The sequence below is a fragment of the Phalacrocorax carbo genome, chromosome Z (genome assembly GCF_963921805.1).
Source record: "Phalacrocorax carbo chromosome Z, bPhaCar2.1, whole genome shotgun sequence".
Classification (NCBI taxonomy): domain Eukaryota; kingdom Metazoa; phylum Chordata; class Aves; order Suliformes; family Phalacrocoracidae; genus Phalacrocorax; species Phalacrocorax carbo.
In genome coordinates, this window is record NC_087548.1 from 26,270,297 (window position 1) to 26,292,925 (window position 22,629).

The 22,629-nt window shown below is 41.9% G+C and overlaps 1 protein-coding gene across 2 annotated transcripts in view; it reads left to right on the plus strand.

The window, feature by feature from the left end:
• Window positions 1-421: 421 nt before the first annotated feature.
• The window catches only part of PIK3R1 (phosphoinositide-3-kinase regulatory subunit 1), a 61,672-nt gene continuing 39,464 nt past the window's right edge, over window positions 422-22,629 (plus strand). The window contains exons 1-2 of one of the 2 annotated variants that reach the window (XM_064439462.1): window positions 422-542; window positions 5,188-5,951. In XM_064439462.1, the coding sequence (XP_064295532.1) occupies window positions 5,618-5,951 (334 nt within the window). In that variant the 5' untranslated portion in view covers window positions 422-542; window positions 5,188-5,617. Of the gene's footprint in view, window positions 543-1,651; window positions 1,702-5,187; window positions 5,952-22,629 lie in introns of those variants that run through there. The other variant, XM_064439463.1, reaches the window with a different exon arrangement.

Consider the following 22,629-nt stretch of genomic DNA (forward strand, 5'->3'; position numbering starts at 1 on the left):
GATTGCGTCAACTTGGGGGGGGCGGGGGGGGGAGGAGGAAAGAAAAAGAGGAGAAAAATCCCCAAAGAGGAACTAGGCAGAAGCACGCGTTCCCCCCACCGCCTCTAGCCGGCCCAGCCCGCCCTTCCGCGGCCGAGGTGGCGCCCGGGCCTCGCCGACACTGCCGGGCGCCGCGCCCGGGGGCGGCCACCACCAGGCCCCCTCCGCCGCGTGAGGGATCCGCGCGCGCCCCGAGGCGGGGCAGCGGGGCGGCCTGCGGGGAGCCCGGGCCGCGACGGGCACCGCCCCTCGGCCGCCGTCAGTCAGCGGGAGGGGCGGGGCGGGCGCGGCGGCGGCGCGGGTTGGCGGGCGCGCCCGGGGGGCGGGCAGGGGCGGGGCGGAGGCAGCGCCGGCGGCGGGTACGGCGCCGCCGAGGCACTGGGGTGGTGAGCGCGGCCGGGGGAAGCGGGGCCGGGCTGGACGGACGCGGCGGTGGTGGGAGGAAAAGGCAGCGGCGGGAGGAAGAAGAAGAAGACGACGACGGTGGCGGCGGCGCTGCCGAGGTAAAGTGAGTTGCCGCCGCCGCCTCACCCGGCGCTGCCCCGCGGGCGGCCGCCGGGGCAGGGGAGCGAGGCAGCGCGGTGCGGGACTGTGCGGCCGCCCGGGACGTGGGCACGCCGGCCGCCTCTGCGGGGTGACGGTCCGAGCGGGTAGCGCCGGCGCCCTGTGCAACCTTTCCCCCCGCCGTCCGGAGCCGGCTGTGGCGCCGCCGAGCCCTCCGGCGCGGCAGGCCCGGGCGGGCCGCCCGCTGCGGCCGGCGCCGAGCCCCGAGGGCGGCGGAGCTTCTCCCCACCGCGGTCGGGGCGGCCAGGCTCGGCGCTTCCTTGTCGGGCCGGGCGGGCGGCGCGCCGTGCCGGGGGCGAGGCCCGGCGGCCGCGGGGCTGCCCGGGAGCTGCGGCCCGCTGCTGAGGCAAAGTGAGTTTGCCGCCGCCCGCCCGGCGCCCCCGGGACGGCGGAAGGGATGTCCCTTGGAAGCCCTGAGGCGGCCGTCGCCGCGGGGAGCGGGCAGTACGGTGTCCAGCCGGCCTGTCCCTGCGTCTCCGCCGAGGGCGGTCCCGGCGGCTCTCCGAGCGCCCCCGGGCCGGGCTGCGCCCTCTCCGCGCAGCCCTGCCCCGGGGCCGGAGGGGCTGCGACCCCGAATGGGGTTTGGGGCGCGGGGACGGAGCCGCAGCCCCCGGAGAGCGGCTGCTCCGCGGCGGGGACCGCCGCCCGGCTGCGTGTCGGTGCAGCAATCCCGGAGCGGTCAACTTGCCGGCCTCTTGGCAGGGTGGAATATTAGTTTGCACTGCCTTCCTCTTTCTTTTTAATTATTATTTTTTTAATGATTTTTCTGAAGTGTTCTTATTGCTCCCCTCTTCTGTAGCTTTGCAGCCTGTGTAAAGTCTTTCAGATGTTTCTGAACGGGATGTGCTTTGCAGCGCCACAGTGAAGTTAACGTACTTCTTCCGTGTGGACGTATTTGAACTTGTTTGGCAGTAGGATCTCCACGGGCTTAAAGTCACTCTTTCAAGGACTGGAAGTAGTAAAAAGCTATTATAAGTATGCATCTCCTTCTTCGTGATGTATCATGGAACTCACTTTCTTGCAGAAAATAGTGTTCTCTTGCGGTACTTGGAGAGCGACAGCATTGTACTTCAGAGATAACTGCAGTTTGAGTTACAGGTGTGTAGACACCTAGTGGGGAGAAGAGTCAGCCTTCAAGCAAATTCCCTTCAATTCTCGGTATTTCTTTGCCTCCCTAAGTATGTTAGTCTGCTCTTCTGTTGATGAAGCTCATCATTGCAGTGGAAGGGAGGTTTGTGTTGGGCACTGTTTCCCAAGGGATTTCTGGAATGTGAGAGTGATGGCAGTACAAGGAGATATGGTTCTTAAATGTATTAATATAAAGGTGAAGGTAATCTTTGCTTGTCTTTTATAGGGGTGCTGTAGTTGTAGCACACGCGCACAGCTCTGGTTGGGCTGGTAGTAATTCACCAATGGTAGCATTCACCAAAGGAATGCTAGCCAGTATGGGAGAAGATGCCTAGGTACCAGTGGAGTGGGAGCCAGACACCACTTTTAACTGGGGGGGAAGAGAAGCTTTCATGTCCCCTTTTCCATTTAAATTTACAAGAATCTCTTGCATCTTTCTGTTGAATTGTAAATTCTATAACTGTTGAAATGCCCAACATAAACCATTCTGCTGAGAAATCAGAATTCTGCCAGAACTCAGGAATCTTTAATTAGAATCAAGCTCTTATACAATAAATAAACAAATGAGCATTTGATTCTCTTACAATACTTCTTCCTCCTTTTTCATTCCACTGGCCAAATGAAAATCCAGTGATACATCATCTCAAATATAACAATGTTTTGTGCCTAAAGTGTTTGGTTGGGTTTTTTTCCCCTGTACTTAAGATGGTCTCTGAGTTATTTATTTTAAGACTGATCAGTTTAAGTCAGTTTGAGTAAAAATGTCTGAGTGTAGGGACCAGGTAACTTCACGTGGAATAAAGATAATTTGCTTATACAAGATCTTAATAGAGCAGTAAGTAAAGAACTATCAAAGAGGGCTCTTTGGATATGCTGCAGTGTTACCGGGCTGGTGTGAAGAACCAGTCTCTGTCCCTGCGTTAGGGCTGTCTGCAAGGTTCTTGCAGTCTGAGCCTTCCTCCATCCCCAAACCTGAAAGACAGTGAGGATAGAAAAAGGCATAGATCCAAAAAATTCAGCGAGGCCCTGTGCTGAGGGCAGTGCTGAGGAGTGAGTGTGAACTGGTACTGCAGCTCTGAGCCCCAGGGAAACAGGATTTAGGGAAACTTGGCTACTCTAACTGCACTGAGTTGTTCTAACATGCAAGTAAATAGGACTTTTTTCCTATTTGATTCAGGTTTTCAGTTTTTAAATTTGCTTAAAAACTGTCATAAGCAGTTTTTATGGTATTACAACAGTTCCACTTCTGTATTGTCAGAGCAAGCATAGGAGACAGCAGTACTCATTTTAAATATCTGGCCGTAAAGTTACTATGATACATTTGATAATAAAAGATCAGAGGATTAGGTCAAGTCAGTTAAATTATGCAGCGTTTAGAAGACTGACTTCGTTGACTGCCAAAATGCCCATAGGCAGTAGGAGTGAAATGAGTAGTTGTAGCAGAGCACTTGTTGAACCTTTCTTAAAAAGCAAATATTTTGGAATATTTAATGTAGTTGAAGTGGTAATTTTCTAGCAGATTTTGCTGTGCATAGTTGATTTTGATTGGAAGCGTTTATATTAGGTTCACACTTAGATCTAAGGTGCATAAGTGCATTTTGTTCCCTTGCTCTATGAAATGGGAGGAACCCATGCTTTGAAAAGGCTTGTGTACAATTTATTGATACTTGTACTTTAGATTTCTATTTACCTTTTTTCCCTTTAGTTCTTATCTGTACAGTTTCTTCTGATAGAAGTGGCAAAATATCAGTGACACTTTCTTCACATGAATTGAAAAGTCTGTGATGTTTGGTAGTGTGAGCTAAGCTGCAGAGTTTTGTTTTTCAGAAGCGGCTGCAGAAATTGGTCATTAAAATTTCGTGGAAGCTGGATGTTTAATCAACGTAGATAGATTTGCAATTATTAAAATAAATACTTGTGTGTAGGCTTTTTGAAATGAGAAGTCTAATTCAGGCTCAGATAATACTTTCTACAGCAAAAACTGGTTGCAAGGGATGATAAGGAAGTTCTTTGAGAACTTACAGGATTTTCTTCTGTGTTCTGTTACAAGAGATGTTGCGCAATAAACTGCAGGGAATTATATTTAGACCTGATGGACTGCAGAGGAGCTGCGTACAGATTAGGGATCAGGGTCATTCACTGGCAACGGAATCCCACACACATTCTTAAAAACACTTTTTATCTTGTCAGTTAGTTATGTTCCAGGGACTTGATGACTGACACATTAGAGAAAATGGTGTGGAAAAGGGCTGTCAGAGGTTCCCTGTTTCAGCCCTGTCTACTGGTGTCCCTTTCCAATGTAAAAGGGAGCGTTTCTCAAAAAAATCATATTTCTGTACACTAAGTACATAGTACACATTCAATATTTTACCTCCTGGTATTACATAGTCCCCTCTGTTCTTTTATTCAGCTGCAGTTTAGGAGTTTCAATGCAACTTTGAGTACTTAGCACTTTCTGGTTCCCAGTATAACATTTCAAATTATGATTGGGCTTGTCTTTTTAAGTAGATGAAAATGAGTAACAGTTGAAATAATATTCAGAAGACTTTCACTGTTCTATATGTCTTTAAGCTGCCGTTTTCCAAATTTATTTTTTAGTCATATTTTTTCCTTTTTACTTTATGGTTGGGCAGCCTTGAGTCAAATGTTCAGGCCTGTATTCTCTTGCCTTTAGTGTAATTTAAGCATACACCCTGATACTTTCCTCCTGCTAGTGCTGCTTAGGTGGTCTGGGTGTGCCTGTTTCAGTTGCTGATTGTTTTTCTAGTATTATACCATAAACATGTGAAAAAAACATCTGGAAGATGGGGGAGTGGGGAAGCCCCTCTTAAAAAAAAAAAAAAACACACAAGAAAAAAAACAAGGAATGTGGTATTCATCAAGTAAAAGCGTTTTGGACTTTTTGGTTCTTGTGCCGATTATGAAAAGACCCCTCCCTCCAATAGGTTTCTGGAATATAGGCTTTTGGCTGGGGATTGTTGCCCATCCTCACCCTCTGCATAAAAAGCAGGAGATTGAATACCCCAGTGGTGAGTGTTAGTGCTAATTAAAGTGAGCTCCTCCTCTGTCCTGGCAGACCTCTTGTGGGGAAGGGCTTCAGGGAGATAACATGTAAAATCTGGCTGACAGGTTAGATATTGCACTGCCCAGGTAGCTCCAGGGCTTAGCCCTCTCTCCCTGAGATTTCAGTAGCCATAAGCCACAGAGGAGGAAGCATACCTCATACTGCAGGGGTGCAAACCTGGTTCAAGCAATTAGACATATGTCCATTATATAAAACGCAAGCATTAGGTAGCAGATTTCTTAATGAGATTGCTTTATTGTTATTTAGGGCGCTTGTTTTGGGACACAACCTCTGCCAGGGTTGTGGAAAGCTTAAGTTGTAAGTAGAACCCCAAGTTCTCAATTGTCAAGAGAATTTGAAATGATTTCACCAGTTTTCTCTTCTCTTTCCAGGAAGAGCACGTGTGCAGAGTTTGGTGGCAGAGTATTTAAGGTACGTGGGTGATCTGTGGCAAGTACATCTGAAGAAGGTGTGACCGGCTGCAAGAGTCAGCTGAACTTGAGTATGGAGGCCCAGAAGTGCCAGCAAGCCCAGGGAAGGAACTAATTGAAAGAATATTGCTAGACATAGAAGAAGTGGAACACATACTTCTGCAACAGTCATTGACTCAGAATAAATACATCAGTAAAAACATCAGCAGTGAAATGACAGTTCCTGGTGCTTTTTGATTCTCTGGTGGATTTTATTACTTAGACATTGCAATTGACATTTTTATTATCCCATTTAATACATCCTGAATCTTTCTGTACATAAAAATATAACTGGACAATTGCATTTTGATACTTTTTAATAACACTTTTGAATGTTAAATTGTTTGCCAAGATGAGTGCCGAGGGATATCAATACAGAGCTTTATATGGCTACAAAAAAGAGCGAGAAGAAGATATTGACTTGCACATAGGGGATATATTAACTGTGAATAAAGGTACCTTACTAGCACTTGGATTCAGTGAAGGGGAAGAAGCAAAGCCTGAAGAAATTGGTTGGTTAAATGGCTTTAATGAAACCACAGGGGAGAGGGGGGATTTCCCAGGAACTTATGTCGAATACATTGGAAGAAAAAAAATATCTCCCCCAACTCCAAAGCCTCGTCCTCCTCGACCCCTTCCCGTAGCACCAAGTCCTGCAAAAGTTGAAGCAGAGAGTGAGCAACAAGGTCAGTACTGTTCTCAGAAGGCGTGTGTGTGTATGTACCATGTTCTTCAGGTATTTTTGTTTCATAGAGTTGTCTGACTACATTTATGTGTGTAACCCCTGCTGGTCAGCTTCTTTAGTGTATGGCTCATTTCAGTCAATTAAGAATTGTTTCTACTTCATAATATTTAGCTCACATACTTTGTAGTTCCGTGTGCTTTGTCTTGGGCACCACAGAGACCAGTGATGTACTGTGAGGTACATCTCACAGGTGGAAAGTATGTTTATAATTCACAACTGTAAAGACTTAAATGAAGAATGAGGAGGGTAGCATTTATTTTAGGTTTTGAAGAAGCCAGTGGAACTGTTTCCCTCTGGTTCATCAAACTCAGTATTGAGGAGCTTCTTCATGAATCTGACAGTATGGATTCCGAATAAACAGTATGCCCCTACTGTAAATCTCTTGCTAACAGCAAAAAACACGTATTTTGTCATGGAGGTTTACCTGTGGCATTAAAGGTAAAAGCAGGTATTTAAAAATTATCAATAGAATGATGATAAATTCAGATTTAATGTTTTTGGGGGATAGGGCATGCAGTAATAAAAATAGCACTTATATAAACAAAGTAAGTATCTTCCTTTGTTTATATAAGTTACTTTCTAGCCTATATTTGAAACAGTGTGCTGTGCAGAACTCAATTTGATCAGAACTCTTAAATTAAAAAACTTTCTTCTATTAACATAAACTTTAGGGTAAAAAAAACAAAGCCACCCTCCTTCCAAGTGATTTGTCTCCTTTACCTACTGACATTCAGACCTTTGGGTTTTACATATCAACAAGCCAAGTCCAGCTTAGGGTAGATTTTATGTTGGTCTTTCGCATCTCAATTAGTCTAGAGTGGCTTGTATTGCTTCAACACCTAATACTTCGTAAATACCCAGTGTTTCTAGTTGTAGGAAATAGAAGCTGTAGTATGTGATCCTGATTCTGACAGTGACACCATAGTCCTGAATAGTATGATCACCCTCTGCCTCCATAGAAATGTTTGCAGTGTCACTTGCAAAGTTGTGGTATCAGTTTATCAGCTTCCATCCCACTGTGCCTGTTAAGAGTTTATATTCAGCTGTGCTCACAATCAACCAAGATAAGAACGGAAATATAGAGAACTGTATGTGGAAACCTGGCAGAAGCATTTCTAGGTTGTTGAGGGCTTAATAAAGAGTAAATCTGAACTGTTTTGTATAGCAGTGTCCTTAAGCACTCAAGAATTGCTTGCAAGTGTATAATGCCTAGGGTACATCGTTGCTAGAATGAGGGTGGGGGCAAATGGGGGTGCAGTGACATTTTAGGTTATAAAGTCCCTATTTCTTAAGTCCTCGAACACTCAGCCTCTAGTCATTAGAGTGTCATGGTTTCTTATTAGATTAATTCTGAAAATGGGATATTCGCTTTTGAAAGGAAACACACACTTCTTTGATAATTCCTTGTATTGGATATTAATATATGCTGATCAGGTAATGTTGACTTTTTTGTTAACCCACCTGTGGAGATGGTTGTGTCCATCATATGTAACTGCAGAATAAACATGGCTCTTTGGATAGACACCTCAATGCTGACAGGTCATTTTGAGAGGCAGAGAGTGGAAAGAAAATCTCATTCTTTGTATGTGCATTCAGTGGTGAAGTAACCGGCATCCCAGGCTTTGATGCACGTACTGCTTTAAACTGAGTGCTTTGTAAAGTTACAAAGGTCTCTGTATTCATGCTTGCTTGATGCTCCTGTTCACAGCTCCATGCTGTAAGCTGGCCACAGCACTGTGCTGAGAAGTCCTGGTATTAGTCTTGCAGTTTCTGAGTGTGCCTCTGGACTGCATTTGTAACAGTCATTTACTGGAGTTTTGGCTGCTGGGAGTTTGGGAAATTTTGCTGCAGATTATGGGGCTCTACTTAAATGCAGGGTTTTCTGCTTCCTTGGGATGAGACAGTGCTCCAAGCCTTAGTGACTAGATCTCTCCTAAACTGAAGTTTATTGCCTCTAGACAGAGTACTATTTATGTACAATGTGTTTATTTTTAATACCTTGGGACTATGGGGATCTGAAGCAAGAAAATGTGCTAATTTAACTGGGAATCTTAATCTCAAAGTCTGCACACATGATCCTGCCATGCTCCAAAAGATTTAAGAGACAGCTTGCACTCCAGGCTTGTATTTTTTCTGATTCAAATAAAACAATAAGCTAAATTCACATAACTGCTTTTGAACTAAAGATTTTAATCTTCATGTAAAAGGCGAGGCACCTTCAGTAATGCGCTAGGATCAGGGATTAGACCCTCCTCAACCGAAATAGAGGAAACACTGAAATTTGAACTCCAAATAGCTCAAGAGTTAGTTTTAATTACTTTTAGAATAATGTATGTTTACTTAAAAGAAATTGGGAAAAGCAATAATAAATTCTCTCCTTAAAGATCTTTCTACTGTAAAGAGCTAAGGCAGAGAGTGCTTTAAATCTTAAACAAATTTGGGTACTGTTGCACTGAAAGATATTATAAAAAACAAAATGAAGGTGAAATTTTTAAGTGAGCAGAATGATACAACAATGATACCTGTGGTGACACAAGAAGTGCAGGAAGAAATACAGTTCAGATAAAGAATAATGTGGCAATGTATGTTTGACTTTCAGGTGGCTTCACTATTTTTGTATATAAGATTTGGTGCAGGGAATATCACAGCTAGTATTGTCCAGCAGCCAACGTAATAGGCAGTGGGCCAGAAGATTCTTCCCAGGATGATACTTCTCTCTACACCCCTAGAGAGTATTTCAAATAAGTTAATGAATGAATTAAAAGTATGAAACTTGCTTGACTAGATACAGTCAAGTTTACGTTTTCAGTACACGATGATTTGAAACTGCTGTAGATCAAAATGACAAATTCATGGGGAACTGGAAGAAGACTTCTTTAATGTACCTCAGTTATTTGTGATCCATATACTTTTTTCATTCTGTGAAGAGTCAATACTGTATATACCTCTGTTGTGTGTATGTTGAATATCAGAAACTTAATTGGAGATTTTAAAGAATATATATAATCATATGAGTGCTTTTACTTTTACTGTGCATGTAGATTTTTTTTAAGAAAATACTTTCTAATCCTTTCAATACTCTTCAATACTTACTTATTCTGAAAGTTTTTCCCCCTGGCCTTGTTAAGCTTGATCACTTGCTCATCAGTGTCAAGATGGTTTTGTATTAGATCAAATTTGCAATATTTAGGCACAATGCTGCCAGTATTCACAATGCTGTGGTACTCATAGGGAATAATCACAGATATCTGAACAGACTTTGCAGGCAGTGAGGCTAGTAACATGGGCAGAGTTGCTCATCAGGCCAGTGTCTTATGCAATCACAGTGTTACTTAGAATTAGGGAGCTCCTTAGATGTTAAAAGCCAATCTGAAAACAAATAAAACTGCTGGTGGTCTCAAAATCTATTAAAACATTCATTTATTTATTACAATACTTAGGTCAAATCTTTACTCAGATTTTTATCTTATCCATGACCTATTTATATTTCTAGAACCATTGGTCAAGACCAGAACTGGAGCTCCTTGACTGAAATTTTAGGACTGTTGCATTTTGCCTGTCTTCACCTTACCTTTGTCAGTAAAGAAGTAGGTTTAGTCTGAGTTTGTGGGGCTTTTTTTTTAATTGCAACTGAAAAGATATGAAAATAAAGCGGCTACAAGAGCCCCAGGAAGTCTCTAGCACCTTTCAGTTTCAGGCGTGGTGCAGGACAGAGCTATGGCAAGGCAAATTTAATTCCTGTTGCTGGTGCAAGGCTCTTACTGGCCAAAGCTGCCTTTTTCCTAGGTTTCTTCTCCCACCAGGCAAGGGTGACTGGATGCTGCAGAAGGAATCAAGGCACTTGCAACAGTGCAGACCCCAGCCTAGGGTCATCTTTATGCACTGCACTAGGCATCTGAAATTTATGTGAAGCAGTAAAGATCTGATGATATTTTTTCTTTAAATGCTTTCTTTTTTAAATTGGAGCTACATAGGGCTAGTTCCTCTCACTTAGCCCTGTCTTGCCCAATTCTTTGAAAATGAGAAGTGCATAAGCTGTACTGAATCCAGCTGAGTTTTGTGAATTTGGATTCAGCTCATCTGATACAGCTGCATACATTTAGAGTTGGCTCATAGGGTATTTTTTCTCTACCTAGTTTGTGAAGGCTGATCTTAAGCAGACTTTGAGGCATGAAGCTTTGATTGACAGAAATACTTTCAGATTTGACTTGGAATTCTAAATTCTCACTTTGAAATGACGGTCAGACTACAGAAGGGCAGACCAGATCTTTATATGAATATGTCTGTTTTGGAGCTTCCTGTGACTTCCTATATAACTTAAAAGGGTTGTGTTAATGTTGACACTTTCTACCATTTCAGCTGATTTGGAGCCTAAAAATAATCTGAAGCGCTTCCTTCTTGTGATGAAACTATAACATAAATATATTTAAAAACAACCCAAACCTTTCTTTACAATGTTGTCTTAGAACAGACACAAATCAGCAAATTAGACAAAGATAATGACATAGAACATTTGGAAACTCTTTCCTTTCAGAGACCAGGTTATGCAATGTCTGACAAAGATCCAAACTGACACAGAGCATAAAACTGTGCATGCTTGAACTGAATATGCTGTAGGATTTTTTTCTTTAATTTTGCTGTAAAGCCAGTAGAGCAATTGCTCTACTCCAGTAGAGGAGTGAGTGGAATGCAGCGAGCCTGGTGCCTCTGGGAAGACAATAGTCATAATCTATCCTGATTTAGGCAAACGGAAAAAGGAAATTATGGGGTGAAGTGATGAGTCACTACTTCATTTGGTAAATGTATTTGCCATTCAAGCCAGAGCCCTCAGATTCATTCTAAAAAACCCAGTTGGAGCTTAAGCCTTTGTCCTGCTGCAGTTCTCAGAACTGCCCTGCAGTTATGAACTTCACAAGTTGGTTGCCTTTGACTTGCACTGAGAAATGAGGTGGGTCCCTGCCAGAGAGCCTCACCAGCTATTTGTGGTCACGTTTCTTGGTGTACAAGACAAATTTCTAGCTGCCAGATGAGTGCATGCATCAGAAAACAAAGTTTTTGCCACCTGCTTGTGAGAACAAAGATTCTGCAAGCTGTATTAAAGTAAGGCAGAGCATTTTTTTCACAGTGATAAAATCTGATGATTGTAACTGAAAAAGCCTTTAAGTACCACAAAAAGCACAGGGATATGCTTGCAAGTACTAGTACAAATTGCACATGAACAGTGGTCCTCGGCAAGTTCATGGTTGATGCATGGCCCCACCTGCTGGTAGAGGAGGAAGGAAGCAACACGGAGGAAGGTGCTTCTTCCGTGTTGTGTGTTAATCGTCACAGAACAAGAGTACAAGTGAAGAGCTTTTGAGAAGAATATTTTAACTGACCAATTGATATTTCTGGGAAAAATATATTACTTGGAGCACACAGAACCCCCTTTTGATCCTCAAAGATGACCTCAGACCTGAAAAGGCTTATGTGGCTGAAATGCATCTTTTCTCCCTAGCTGGATCAACTAGTCTAAAAAAAAAAAAAGTAAAAGTACTGCCTTTTGTTACACATTTTGCTTTAAGAAACTGAAAGAATAAGATACTCCTATTCTGATGCTGTAAGAAATACTTGTCTGTTTTGTATCACACCGATTTTCATATGGCTTTTAATAGTTACAACAGTGGCATTATGCTGAGTGACTTTGCTTACCTTTCTTTAGCCTTCGGTAATACTGATTCAGTCTGTTAATACTTCCTGCTGACACGAATGCTCCTGGGGCAGATTTAAAACACGGCAAAGGTGAAGTAGCCTGCTCCTCTCCCTTGGAGTTATCTTGATCTGTTCCTATAGCTGTGATCCAGGGACATCTGTAAAACAACACTGGTTAGCAAATAGTTCTTACTTAGGCTTGCATATGACAACATCAGTTTGTGAGTTTCAGCAACACATGATGCTAAGTATTTGCCAAGAATGGATCATTCTGCACCCTGAGCAAATAACTGCCCACTTGAATAGTTGTGTGATGCCATATACACATCCAGATTTTCTTATGTGAAAGAACACAGGTGTTGTAACTGCAGCTGGCTGTGCACTCTCGCACATCTGTCTTGCTCCTAAGCTGCTTTCCATGATGAACATCCATGAAATCAATCTGAAGGCTAGAATACAAAGGGCTGCTTTATTTTCATAGCTAAGAATGACAAGGAGAATTACAGGATTTAAAAGAAATATTTATTTTAACTGGAGAAGGATTTTAAGTCCTTAGAATACTTTGGTGAGAATCTAGGTACTTAGAGGAATTTAAAGAGCATTTTTTGGTTTTAAAAAAAGAGTAACAACTGTGGTTAATACTTGCTAACTCCTGTTCATTCTTCCAGCAAAATATGTGACTAAAATACACTCCTATTTTGTGGTTTCATTAATAAAAGAAATTCTTTTCTTTGCCTTTTTTATGTATTGCATTTTTTGTACTTTGGTATAAAAATGTCTGGATCCTTGGACATTGCTGAAGTCTTTTGGTGAAGTATTAGCAGGTGGAACTTTTTTTACTAACTTGGCTGCTTTTTGTTCGGTCTTTTACGAATGGTGTAGTCCACAAGAATAGCACCCAAACACTATTCTTTATTTTCACATATTGATCCACTTTAAAACAGTTTGCATGTCAAAAAGCATTTGAAAATAATATTTAAGCTTACAGCTTTTCAGGTAATAAGGCTTTATAATCAAAATCCTCAGGACAGAGTTTCAAAAACATGCTACTGCCCTGAGCTAGGAAAAGATGTAATTGCATATGGTTTATGCACTTTAAAAATATCTTTAAGACTGTCTTCTACTTCAAAACTACTATGTAAACTATGGTATGAATGATGAAAAAGGTCTTTAACAGTTCAGTTAGCTGTCAGACAATTTGCTTGTATAATCCACTGGATCTGTTTGTATACACTTGCCATCATTTGTTGTGTTAGAGCATTTCCCACAGGTTGCCTGAGAAGTTTCTTCACTAGAGATTGTGGAAGTCGAGGGCAAGAAGTGAGATCTACCCTTGGCAGGTCTGAACATACCAGTTTCCGTTTGTGCTGGCAGATTACTCAGTGGTATCTGGGATGGGAAGATACTTTTGCAGAAAGCAGACCTGCTGCAGGAAGAGCCGCTACTTCTGGTCCACTCAGCTTCCAGAAGCTCTTGAGCAGCTATTGTATTTTTCAGTAACTAAGGAAGGCGTAGATGAGGCTGATTTTCTTCTGTGGTTTCTTCACTTTTTTTTTAAATTGTGTTTACGTACATGGGAAACCAGGCAAAATTAACTCTTCTGTCCTTTAAAGTTTTGATGCTTCCTTTTAAAAAGCAAGTGCACTTAAAAATGTAAATATGCTGGCCAAAAGTTGAAGTATTACAGAATCACAGAATGGCAGGGGTTGGAAGGGACCTCTGGAGATCACGTTGTCCAACCCCCTTCCTTGAGCAGGCACACCTAGAGCAGGGGGCACAGGACCGTGTCCAGGTGGGGTTTGAATATCTCCGGGGAAGGAGACTCCACAGCCTCCCTGGGCAGCCTGTGCCACTGCTCTGTCACCCTCACAGGAAATAATTTTATTCTCATGTTCAGGTGGAACTTCCTGTGTTCCAGCTTGTGCCCATTGCCCCTTGTCCTGCTGGTGGGTGCATCTGAAAAGAGTTGGGCCCCATCCTCTTGACACCCACGCTTTAGATATTTGTAGGTATTTATGAAATCCCCCCTCAGTCTTCTCCAGGCTGAACAAACCCAGGTCTCTCAACCTTTCCTTGTAAGAGACATGCTCCAGTCCCCTGATCATCTTGGTAGCTCTCTGCTGGACTCTCTCTAGTAGGTCCCTGTCTTTCTTGAACTGGGAAGCCCAGAACTGGACACAGTATGCCAGATGTGGCCTCAGGGCCACAGAGCGACCACTGGCCACAGTATGGCCACCCATACTAGGGTGGAGTAGAGGGGCAGGATAACCTCCCTTGACCTGCTGGCTCCTTTTAATGCACCCCAGGATATCCTTGGCCTTCCTGGACACAAGGGCACACTGCTGGCTCATGTTTAACTTGTTGTCCACCACCACTTCCAGGGCCTTCTCTGCAGAACTGCTTTCCAGCAGCTCAACCCCCAACCTATACTCGTGCACAGCATTGTTCCTCCCCAGGTGCAGGGCCTTACACTTGCATTTGTTGAATTTCATTATTCTGTTTAAACACATCCGGTTGATATAATTCAAGGGATCTCCTCCTTGCTCTTTCTCCCGTCAGATCAGGTTTGTTGGATGTGGCATGTCCAAGCACATCTGTGCTGTAGCCTCCTGCTCACCAAGGAAGGGAGAGTAGCACAACCTGACATCTGTAGTCCAAAGAGGGAAAGCACCTCCCAGCAGGCATAGCTGCACCAGTTTGGTGTGTCTTGTTAACAGATATAACAGTGGAATTATTTGTTGGGGTTAGGAGAGAAACCTTTAGTGCTGTCACTGATTTCTTCCTAGATCTCCTCACCCACTTGGACAAGATTGGTAGGGAGCAGATAAGCATGGAGGATTTTTATTGGCAAAGAAACTTTTAAATGGCACCACATGCTGCAGACCCATGTTTCAAAGCATGTTATGGCATCTCCAGCAGTCTGTCTCAAAAGGAAGGCTTTTAGTTTGTGAGGTTACCTTGTAATTTCCAAGCCCTCTTTCTAAGCTGTTTTTGGCTGGAGATAGATCAAGGCACTTAAATTAGGGAATTAATGAAAGAAACCACTAATTATGCACAGTGGTAGATAAGGCTGCACATCTGTGTCTGGTTTCATTCTATTCCTATCCAGGAACATTCCAGAAATAAGCAGTTAAGGGTGAAGATTTGCAGTCCTTTTCTTACTTGCACATGGTGTTCAACCTTGTGGCCACACAATCCAGTCCTCTATTGCTAATTAGCAATTTTTCAAGTGTTGTGCTTGGATGGAGGCACAAAATGTCTGTTGTGCTTATGAACTTAGTCTTGAATTCTCTCCTCACCAAGGCACAGCTGCTTGGCACAGGTGAGGAGTGACCGAGGCCATGGCAAAGCCCTCCATCATTTCCCTCTTTCTTCCTAGTTGACTGGCATGCACTTGGGCGCATCTGCCCTGCTGTGGTCTGCAAAGGGCTGCGGGGTGCAGCAAGGTGTGATCTGCTCCCATGGTCTTCTCATCTCTGCTAATACGTGGGTCATCTGCGAAGGGTCAGTGTTCTTTGAGAGCTCCTACAGGATGCTCTTGGCTGACCAGACTTTGTGCCCCTTACTGTAAATACAGTCTTTCATTCTTCATTTGATATTTATTGCACTGTTTGCAATAAAGCCAGTCCCTTGAGAGAAACATCAGAAAATATCATCGCTTGACATTTTGAAGGAAGTTATTCTGGGTACTTTGGAGTTGAATCTGTACAGATGTTTGAGTATAATTTAGAATATATTCTTGCCAGTACAAACCTACTCCACTGTTCTGAAGCCAGAATAGCATAGCTAGTTGTTAGCCTATGTAAGCCATTTTCTTATGGAGAGAAAGATTTAGGTAGGCCTTTTGTTTCAGTGCAAGCCAGTTCTGAGAGTAAATGGGTTTTTTAGTGTTCCTCATAATTTGGCCTGGTCAATAGAGAAAGTGTAAGGAAAGCATATTCAGAACAGCAAGTAGCAAAAACTTCATCTCAAATATCTGGAAATAAAGGACCTCTATTCACTCAGTGAGAGGTCCTCAAGGGCACAGAGGGATGAATGTTTGAATTCTCTTTGCTCAGCTGTATTTATAATTTATTGCCGTTGGTTGAAAGATTAGCGTGCATTCCCCACTGCTTTAATGTTTTTCTAACTTCCTCTTGGGTCAAGCTTAGTGCTGACAACTCCAAAACCCTTCTGGTAGTTTGTGTAAGCTGCAGCCCCCTACCTGAAATGAGAGATTTTCACAATCCCATTATTATCAGGAATACTTTTTGGGTGTTATAGTAAAACACTGGTTTAACAATGTTTACTACAGAGTAATTAACATGAAGTCTCGCTTCTTTTGAGCTGTCTTCTGGCTTTTGGGAGAATTCAGTCTGCTAGAGGAACATTTGGTGTTTGTCTGTTGTGTGTAATACTAATCACTGCTTTGGACTACTCTCATAGTGGTAGTTAAAAGTATCTTTTATCTTTGATATTAAAACTGAAAAGGATAGTGGGCTTTGGGTGCCTTCCCCAGTGATTTAAGATGCAGGACTTTGAGTTGCATGTACAGTTTAGCAAAAAAGGGGAAGACAGTTACCAACTGTTATGCTTTTTCTCCAGATGTTTCCTCTGAGACAAATATCTAGGGTTTTATTATGACACAGTAAGAACACACCAATAAGATGAGAAGGGTTGGGGTTTGGGTTTTTTTGGTTGTGTTTTTTTTTCCTTTTAATTATCTGCCTGATCTAAATAGCCACTCAATCAAATACTGTGGTAAATTGTCTGGTACTTTAGATGGAACATGCCTATGCTTGTTAATGTGAGCTGCTCTTTTCTAAACACAGTATTGAAATGCTTTATTCAAAATCCCTTTGGATGCAAACTAAAAATAAGATTTTTAGTACTCATGTTCTTGAAAATATAATACATGGTTGGGGTGGCAAAACCCATTTTGACTTCAGAAGGAACAGGATCAGACCTATAGTCAAGATTTAGCAGCGTTTGGACAAATCCCATAGTTCTTACTCTCACTTCTCTCAGGCAAAATTCCCATTGCCTTTAGGGTTTGGAGCACAAATGCTAGCTCTGTTCTGAAGAGATTCCAGTATACCAGATTGCATGTAATATGAACGTGCATGAAATACTACATGATAAAATCTGATGGAAAGAACAGTTTCTGACTGTCCTTTCATGGATTTTGAAGAGACAGAAGGGAAACACTGTTACGATCATCTCTTCTGAGGTCCTAGGCTAATGTGGGGCATGGAATTTCACTCAGTAATTTCTGTATCAAGCTCATAACTTCTAGATAGATTTAAAGCATGCTCCTAATTAGTCCAAAATCCTCCCTTTAGTACACAATTAATATAGATGAGTTAACTTTTTAGCCATTTGTATGTCTACTATATAGTAAGAATTGCAAATTTAGTAGTACACATATCTTCATTTGGGGGACACAAACACATTTAATTGCATTTGGTGATGACAGTATAGAGATTATTTTCCCCAAGTTATTTTCTTGCACTGTATTCAGTCGTCTTCACTAATGCATATGAAAAATTTACTCCATGCTGCTAGATACCTGAGCAAGGATGTTCTTTTTTCCTTAAGGCTGCCTGTTTGGGTAACTGGTGTGACGGTAATGAGGGTTTCTTGTGATTGAGGAAATCGTACGGTGACAGCTTTAATTGTGTGTTCTGTTATTATAACAAATTATTACATTTGTGATAAATACAGAGTTTTATTACCTTGGTGCATGTGGATATATATACAGTGAATTACTCCAGTAGGAGAACATTGTTAAGATTGCAAAACTTCAGGTATGCATCTAAAACTTGTGCTTGTATGTATAATTATACCTTCTAGTAGCGTATGCCATCTGATACAGTTTTTAATTACATAGTTGTCTGACCCCTTTTCTTGTTTATCCTTGCTTTGTTCATTGTTGAGGTCTTCACTGAATGAGAGTTGCTTCATTCTGGTTGTTTAGTTTGTGGTCTTAAGCCACCTTTTCTTCACAGCCTTCAGGCTCCTCTCTAGAAACAGGTTTCTTCATTGCTTCTTCTGCTCTTTCCAGTGATGTGTCTGGTAACAGCTTCATAGAGCTTCATAATCACAAATACTAAGTCATCTTCAGGACACTGTTGTGAGCAAAGGTGGTATCATGATTCTTGCGAGGAATGAGGTAGACCAAAATGACAGTTAAAAAAATAACTACTGTTTTAAGATAGTTTAAGGAGAGGTCATGTGGAAAAACACTTCAAAAAGCTGAACCTGGGGACGGAACTCTTAACTTAAAGAACTCTTAACTCTAACACTTAAAAGTTCATTGAGAACTAAAACCAGAAATGAGAACTGCATTCGGTTTGACAGTGTAAGGCTTTATTTGTCGTAAGGAGCAAGTACCATCTGCTCACTCCATGTCTGTCTTCAGTTACTGAGTACTGGGTGTGCGAGACAATGCCTTGCAGAACAAATCCTCCTGGCATACGTCTGCCTGCATCATCCAGCTTCACTAGCTGGAATCCAAATATATGCATCAAAAGCAAAAGAATTATTAGAATGTGAGTGCACAGATTCAACAGATGTGGTGACATAACTTAGTGTTGTCTCACTTGTTTTCCGATTCTGAGAAGTCAAAGTTTTAAGTTCTCAGTACTTTGTTCTACATGTAAACCATGTCTTGCAATAGAAATACACATTTGAGGGACATGCATGTTTTAAGTACCTTTTGCTTTGCTTTACTTTGCCTTGCTTTACCTTTATCAGTAACTTGCTTACTTGAAAGAAACTTTTGCTACCATCTTTATTCTGCCATTGGTGTAAACTGCAGCCTTATTTGAGCAAGAGGTGTGGCAATGCAACTTCATCCTAGTGCAACAAAGTTTTTTCCTTGATTACTCTGTTGCTAGCATCATACATTAGATCTCTCTTTTGGAAAATACTAGTTCAGAAAGTGGAAATCAAGGAGGCATGAGTGTGGGTGATAGACGAGTAATGGGGGAGGTATGAAAAATACTCAACACCTAGAATGGTTATTCATTCACTTTCCAGACACACTAGGAACGGGAAGTGTGTTCTGTCATGGAGGAATCTGTGCTGTCTTGCACCAGACCTCAGTGCCAAGTTGGAGAAATTGAAGGATATGCTTACTCCATATGAAGTTGTCTGTACAACCCTTGTGTCTTCAGGTTTTTCGTTTCGTGTCTTTTAGATACTGATATGGAAATTGCAGGGTCATTGGCTTTGTATGTACAAACAAGGCACAGGGCTCTGAAGAATCATGGCATTTGATCTTCAAAAACCAAGAGTGTATGAATGCATGCTCCTGTGAAAACCCTGAATTGCAAAAATTGTTTATAGTGAGCCAGAGAGGCATTTGACAGATTACGTGCAAGTACATACATGTGTGTTTCATTATTTGATTGCCTCAGGAGACTGGTGTTTAAGTTGGCAGATCTGCTTATTAAAAGCAAAGCTCTTTGGCTGGCAGGATTACAGAATGCCAGAAGGAGAAAAAGACCAAATGCTGAGAGAGAAACAGAGAGAACATGTAATGTGCAGAAAGCATGGGGAAGCTATAAAGCCAGCAGGAAAAAGTAGACTTAAATGTGGTTCCAGTTTGTTCTATTGGGCTCAAGTTGATAGCCATGCAGAAGTAAAACTATAAGTTCTCTCATTTCAATAAGAATTTAATGTTTTAGAAAACATAGTTTTCTGTCATATTAAGTATGATTTGGTCACCTGTTTGCAGCCTGTCAGAAGTCTTTAATCTGTGCTTATTTTCCTGACTCAAAATAAAAAAAAAGCAGCTCACTCTGAAGCTTTACAAAGTACTGTCAAACTACAGCACAAGTGGATGCTGTAATAGGCTATGACACTTTGTTCTTAGTCTTGATTAGCCTGACACAAGACTAAAGTATTTTCTCCCAGTTTATGTTAAATTTCTGCATGTAATTTGGTGATATGTAATTTGTATCTATTTGGGGCAAAAAACCAAACCAAAATAAAAACCAACCCAGACTTCATACACAGTAGTTTAGAACTAAACTATCCTGCAAGGTTTTGGAAGCAGCAGCCAAACAAGTTGAGTATATATGTCTAGAGAAGTCTATGCCTGTGGCTTCATACATTCTCGCTCAGGTTGAGTCCCTTCACAACCCCAGGCAGCACAGATTAGAATGTTCACTTGGTCCTTTGCATTATTTTTCCCTAGCTAAATGCCGTTAGAATAACCAGCTGCCTTGCTCTGTATCCTAAGACTCCTCAGTTTGAGAGGAAGGTTTGAAATGTGGGAAGCTGGGTGGTGGAAAGCTGACTGATGTAGTGAAACACAAGAAAAAGAGAAGCAAAAGGGCTGGCTCCCCTGAGAGGTCAAGAAATATGCTATTAAAAAAAAAAAAAACAAACACCACCAACCAAAACAACGAAAAGAAAAAACCCAAAGAAAAAGCATTTCCCTTTAAACAAGACCTAGATTTAGACGACTGCTTATACTGGCCTCTCTAAAAGGGGCTATTAGTGGCACATATACCATGAGATACAAGAACCCTTTGGGAGGTGACAGGCTCCTATTTAGCAATTCAGAGTCCTGCAAGAGTTAGGTACCTGGTGGTAGTGTAATAGAGCTTAGGTGAGTTACACCAGCTGTCTGCTGCATCTAGTAATTTTGAGGAGCTTTATCTTGTAATAGCCTCAGTAAAGTTCTGTGAAGATGCCACAGCTGAGCTAATTAGGATACAAGTTTTTCCAGCTTCATGGACAAGTTTGGAGGGGTAAACTCAGAAGGAGAAATTGGTAGAAAGATGCTTGTTCTGATGTAGAAGGCGGTTCATGTGAACTATGTTTAAAAACAGGGAGTCATAAGCCTGTTAGAAAAATCAGGTCAGTTTAAAATTAATGCATTCTTCTTCCTTTGGTTCTCAACAGGGAACTGTTTTTTTGGAAGTATTCTCCATCTAGGAGTTAAGTGAGACATCCTTTCCCTTCTTGGCATGGCCCACATCTAAATAAGTAAATAAATTCCTTTAGAAAGGTAAAATGGAATGAGAAAGAGCTGTTGTGTTCTGGTAGGGTCAAATAAAGGTAACTCTGGTTCTTTCTCTTGGCACGATGACCAAGGGATTCCTCTGGAGCACAATAAGAAAAACAGACGTGTAAGACTTCCTTTTCCTTCCCTTCCCCCGCTCCCCCCAGTAGGATAGCAGGAAAACAACCAGGATATACTTGGAAGGGCAGCCAATTCCCAGTCCTTCTTAGCCAGTGTGTGGAAGAAGGCTTAATCCTTCCAGCCAGCAGCCTTTCAGCCTCGCAAATCTCCACCCATTTCTTAGTGAGTCATAGCTGGAAGATCTTTTCACATGTTCAGTCACATCTTGTACAAGTCAGGGATGTACTTTTACTCCTTTATTGCACCCTATAATCAACATTCTGAAACAACTGAGTTATTATAGCTTTAAGCTCTGTTTGTTCTTATGTGGAAATAGACATAGATGTATGGATAGATTGTGCCATTATATTTTCAGATATGGATGGATTAGTTAGAAGACTATCTGACTTTCTTGGCAGGAGCAGGATGGTAGAAAAACTGTTCTGGGTTTTTTTGTGTGTGACCTGTAGAAGCTCTGTACACTTGAAGCACTTAGGTATTCAACAGATTAGTATTTCCTGGCATGCACATTTATACACTCAGTACTCCCCTAACTTCAGAGGCAGTCACCTTGAGTATTGATCCTGCTCCCTGTGAATTTTCTACAGGGAAGTCAGAATGTGTACAGCATGTTCCCCTGTGCTGTAGTAGCCCACTGTAGGGCAGCTGCCCAGTGGCAGATGCAAGGAAGGGAAGCAGCAAGGCAGAGGGTTTCTTTGTAGAGGACATAAAAAGAGCTTCTGCCTCCCCAGCTTCTTGCCTGGAAGAGCAGCTTTCATTTGATCCACCAGAGTTAAAAATCACACGGAGCATGTTGTCAGTTCTTAACCAAATGCATGTTGTCTTTTTTTTTCAGTTTACACAGCCCCTCTGCAGTTTAGGCTTTCCAAGACCACTTACAAAATATTATTTGCAGTTATTTCAGCCTCTTCTGCTCAGTCTCATTCCTTCACAGCACACGGCTTATTTTCATGAGGGACAGATTTTTTTTTTGTTTTAGACACCAAGAAACTCTTTTAACACTGTAGGGTTGCATGAAGGTTGCAAAAGGATTTCTCCAAGTTGAAGTGCTTTGAATTATGCTAGGGTTTTTTTTAAAAGAGAGGCTTTGCCTCTTGCTTTTAGTCTCTTTGCAAATGAATACTTTCAATGCAGACTGAAATTCTGTTCCATACCTCCTTCTCTTTACCCTGACTTCAGTTAATCTTTGGCTTGCAGACAGTGAAGTAAAACCAGCCATTTTTTTGTGGTAGCTTTTCATTAGCACCATCTTTGTTATTTTCAATTTTTTTCCACTTCCTATAAACAGACTTTGCACTATATGAATTTCTGCAACACAGTGTGCTAGACAGTACACAAAGGAAGGTCTTTATCCAGTTACAGTTAGCAAGCCAGTTGAGACCCTGACTGCTTTGTAAAGGTGATGAAATTCATTCGCCACTTTAACTGCTAAGGTCTAAATTAAAGTTACTTCAGCAATGGAATGTGAACAAACAGTGGTTTATGGAAGAGAGGTCTTTAAGTTGATGCATTAAGTACATGTACTCATATCCCGTGACATCCTTTTTGTATAGCATCTTGATAGTGTGAAATACACCGGAATGACTAATCAGTGCTGACATTGCTATGCAGAGAAATCTCAACAGGTGTATGATATGGGTCAGAAAGTGTTCTTACATACAGACTGAGAGTTTTCGTCTTCATCTGAAATTAAAGACAATGGTGGGATTAACTCTTTATAGATCCAGTTCAGGGATTTCCTAATAATGTTGTTGTTTCTGTATCTATCTCAGGTCCATGGTTGAATGGCTGT